Source organism: Ammodytes marinus, assembly GCF_949987685.1.
Source record: "Ammodytes marinus genome assembly, chromosome: 19".
Taxonomy (NCBI): Eukaryota; Metazoa; Chordata; class Actinopteri; order Uranoscopiformes; family Ammodytidae; genus Ammodytes; species Ammodytes marinus.
Genome location: NC_137223.1, coordinates 23466165 through 23469279, shown reverse-complemented (window position 1 = coordinate 23469279; position 3115 = coordinate 23466165). Strand labels below are relative to the sequence as shown.

At 37.6% G+C, this 3115-nt stretch overlaps 1 protein-coding gene across 1 annotated transcript in view; it reads right to left on the bottom strand.

Moving 5' to 3' along the window:
- Nucleotides 1–432: 432 nt before the first annotated feature.
- The window catches only part of pbk (PDZ binding kinase), a 6715-nt gene continuing 4032 nt past the window's right edge, over nucleotides 433–3115 (bottom strand). The window contains exons 6-7 of the mRNA XM_080047763.1: nucleotides 2996–3115; nucleotides 433–2420 (exon numbers count right to left, since the gene is read on the bottom strand). The exon at nucleotides 2996–3115 is cut by the window's right edge and continues 69 nt beyond it. Coding sequence (XP_079903889.1) covers nucleotides 2188–2420; nucleotides 2996–3115 — 353 coding nt within the window. The 3' untranslated portion in view covers nucleotides 433–2187. The remainder of the gene's footprint in view (nucleotides 2421–2995) is intronic.

The following is a 3115-nucleotide window of genomic DNA, read 5'->3' as shown; positions in this document are numbered from 1 at the left end:
CAGGTGCATTGTTTAACATTTAGAATTGTTCTTGTCCTTGAAGGCCACTGTAGCTTCTGTTATTATTCGAAAGGGTTGGGGTTACCCAGGGAGTGTTGCATTCTAGAACTTTCTTGATGTCATATTACACACTGCACCTTTAAATCAACTGGTATGCAATGGTACTATTTTTGCATCATCGCTAACAGCAGTGTACTTTTTAAACCAGTAAAATCTATTACTATTACACTTAAGCAATAGCTCACGACAGGCTGTGGAATGCACTCATTATACCACAGTTGAGTTGTTCGGCCCGACGCGACAGTTACAGTTAAACCATAGCCTCCAATACATCAACATTCACATTGCAGACTGGCAAAAACCACAATGAAATAAAAACACTGTAGTCCACAAGTATATTTAGAAAATACCAACATTTATAGAAGTGCAGAAACAAACATACAAGAGAAGAATTCGGAGGTTAAAACAGTTACAGTGTAAAAGTTGACAGACATGGAGAAAGAGAAAGTGCTACAAAGCAAAGACAACATATAAATCACAAATAAATGACAGACTTATGCGCTGTTTAAAGGTGCTATGAGGAACTTTAAGTTTTTGTTAATTCTTGCAGCCCCCTTTGGACAAAAGCGGTAGTGCTTTTACTACGCCAGCTGTAGTTCCTGGGTGAGCGTAGCCATGACAAAGGCATTAAGCAAAACGATATATAAATATAGCATTCTTTGCATTAATGGTCTCGTTTGCTGTTACATGTCATTTATGATCATCACAGGGAAAAATTAGACTGTTTCAGAAATATTTAAAAGTTCCTCGTAGCACCTTTCAAGAGTCGACAGATAAACAACAGATATATAGAGATAACAGAAGTGAACATATATTTTCCACCAGTGACTAACGTGTGTCTAAATCTTAATCATTTATGTTTCCTGGAGCTTCATAATGAGTATATAGGCAACAACCCAAACAGACTAGTAGATAGTATGAACTGGCAAAGGGAGCAGGTTGTGTTCACATACTCTGCAATCCCTGACCAAAGATCCTTTAAACAATAATAGCAGCAAATACCCTAATAACTGCCAATACTTTTAACTAATAATTTTTCAGTTTTAATGTAATAAAATTCAAAAATTAATCAACTTGCCAATAACGTAATACAATTCTTGAACCGATAACTTTTTGCTCAGAATGTAATAAAGTTCTAAAAATATTTCACTTTATTTAACATTGATTCAGTGGCAAATGGCTATAAAGTATCACACTTCCATGACACTTTTACCACACCGTTACTATTGTTACCAGCCAATAACGTTATAACCTATTACATTATGGGCAACAAGTGACTACATTTCAGCTTTTATATTAAAAAATTAACAAAAATATGTAATCGGTTTTTGTTACAGTTTTAGCTGCTACACCCATTGCTAGATATAAGTGTGGACCCTGAACACACCATAACATTGGTAACTAGCAGCTCCATGATACTCCCTGCGTTCCAAATCACATACTTTCTCTTTTTTCTACACTACATACTAAAGTACAGAAGAGTTTTAGGGCCACAGGAGAGAAAAAAAAAATCAGATAAGGAAGATTTTTTTTTTTCATTATGTTGAGAAATGTCAAGAATAAAGACTATTGGAGTTAGTGGGGCATTTAGGTATTGTTTAGCATACTTCAATTGACATGCATGTATTGGGACTTCCTAATTTTGTTTGGAATACTTAACAGTAGGGAAGAATGTATGGGTGGAACGCAGGGCTAGTTAGGCAAAATCTAGTAAAAACAACTCGTGGAAAAACAATCTTCCTTCCTTATCTGATTTTTTTCTCTCTCCTAAAACTCTTCTGTACTTTAGTATGTAGTGTAGTTAAAAAAATTAAAAAATAAAAGTATGTGAATTGGAACGCAGGGATTGTGTATTTTTATTGGTCCACAATATTAAAGGACATATTAACGAAAAACTTTCAACTACTTTGCAAGTGAGCCTAACTGCAGGGCTAGTAAGTCAGAATCTAGTCAATAACTTTATTCTTGACATTTCTCGACATAATGAAAAAAATAAATAAAAAATCTTCCTCTCTCATCTGATTTTGTTTTCTCTCCTGTGGCCCTAAAACTCTTCTGTACTTTAGTATGTAGTGTAGTAAAAAAAAAAAGTATGTGAATTGGAACGCAGGGCTAGTAAGTCAGAATCTAATCGATAACGATGACCTCAGCGGGCATTTTGTCGAGGGGTGCGTTGCTCTCTAGAGCCTGGACGATCTGATTGGCCGAGGGTCTCTTCCTGTAGTTTTCCTCGGTGCACAGACAGAAGAGCTCCACCATTCTCTGGTACGATGGGCCCAGCGCCGGGACGTCCAGCGGAGGCCGGGTGCCCAAACGCTCGTAGTACGCATCCTCATCAAAGCTGTCCTCCATAGAGTCCTCTGAAACAGGCAAGAAAAAATGTTTATTTTTTTGGCATTTTTATGTTTTATTAGACAGTTTGGAGAAACAGATGAAATGGGGCAGAAAGGGGGATTTTTTTAAATAATTTTTTCTTAAATAACTACTTCACCGGTGGAAATATGAAGGTGTATTGAACTCTGAGATCCTATGTAGTATAAATGTGCAAACATTTTAGAAATCGGTTCATTCTAGCCTGAGAAAATGCAGAAAGAGTGTTTTATGGTGTCACTGTCTAACCCTACATTTTCCCATGCATGACATCACACATGGGGAAATGTAGGGTTAGGATTAACAGGACAGCTGGGCCAAGGGAAGTCTGAGTTAAGAAAAAAACCTCATTCATTATATTATAATAGCGATTTTATAATGATAGAACGCTGGTTCCGTATGGGTGAAGTATTCATTTAAGTGTGTCACACCTCCGTCCCCTCCCCGTCCCTCTAATTAATTGGGGCAGAGAAGAAGAGTTTTGAAAGATTTTAAGGGACTTGAGGAGGTGAAATAATCCACTAAAATAGCCTTAATAGTCATTGTACAACAACATGTGTCTCACCTCCGTCCCCATACTCGTCCCCCTCGCTCAGCTCCAGATGAGGCATGTTGAGCGTCATCATCTCCCACAGCGTCAGACCGAACGCAAAGATGTCCGCCTTGTCTGTGATGTCACCGGCAT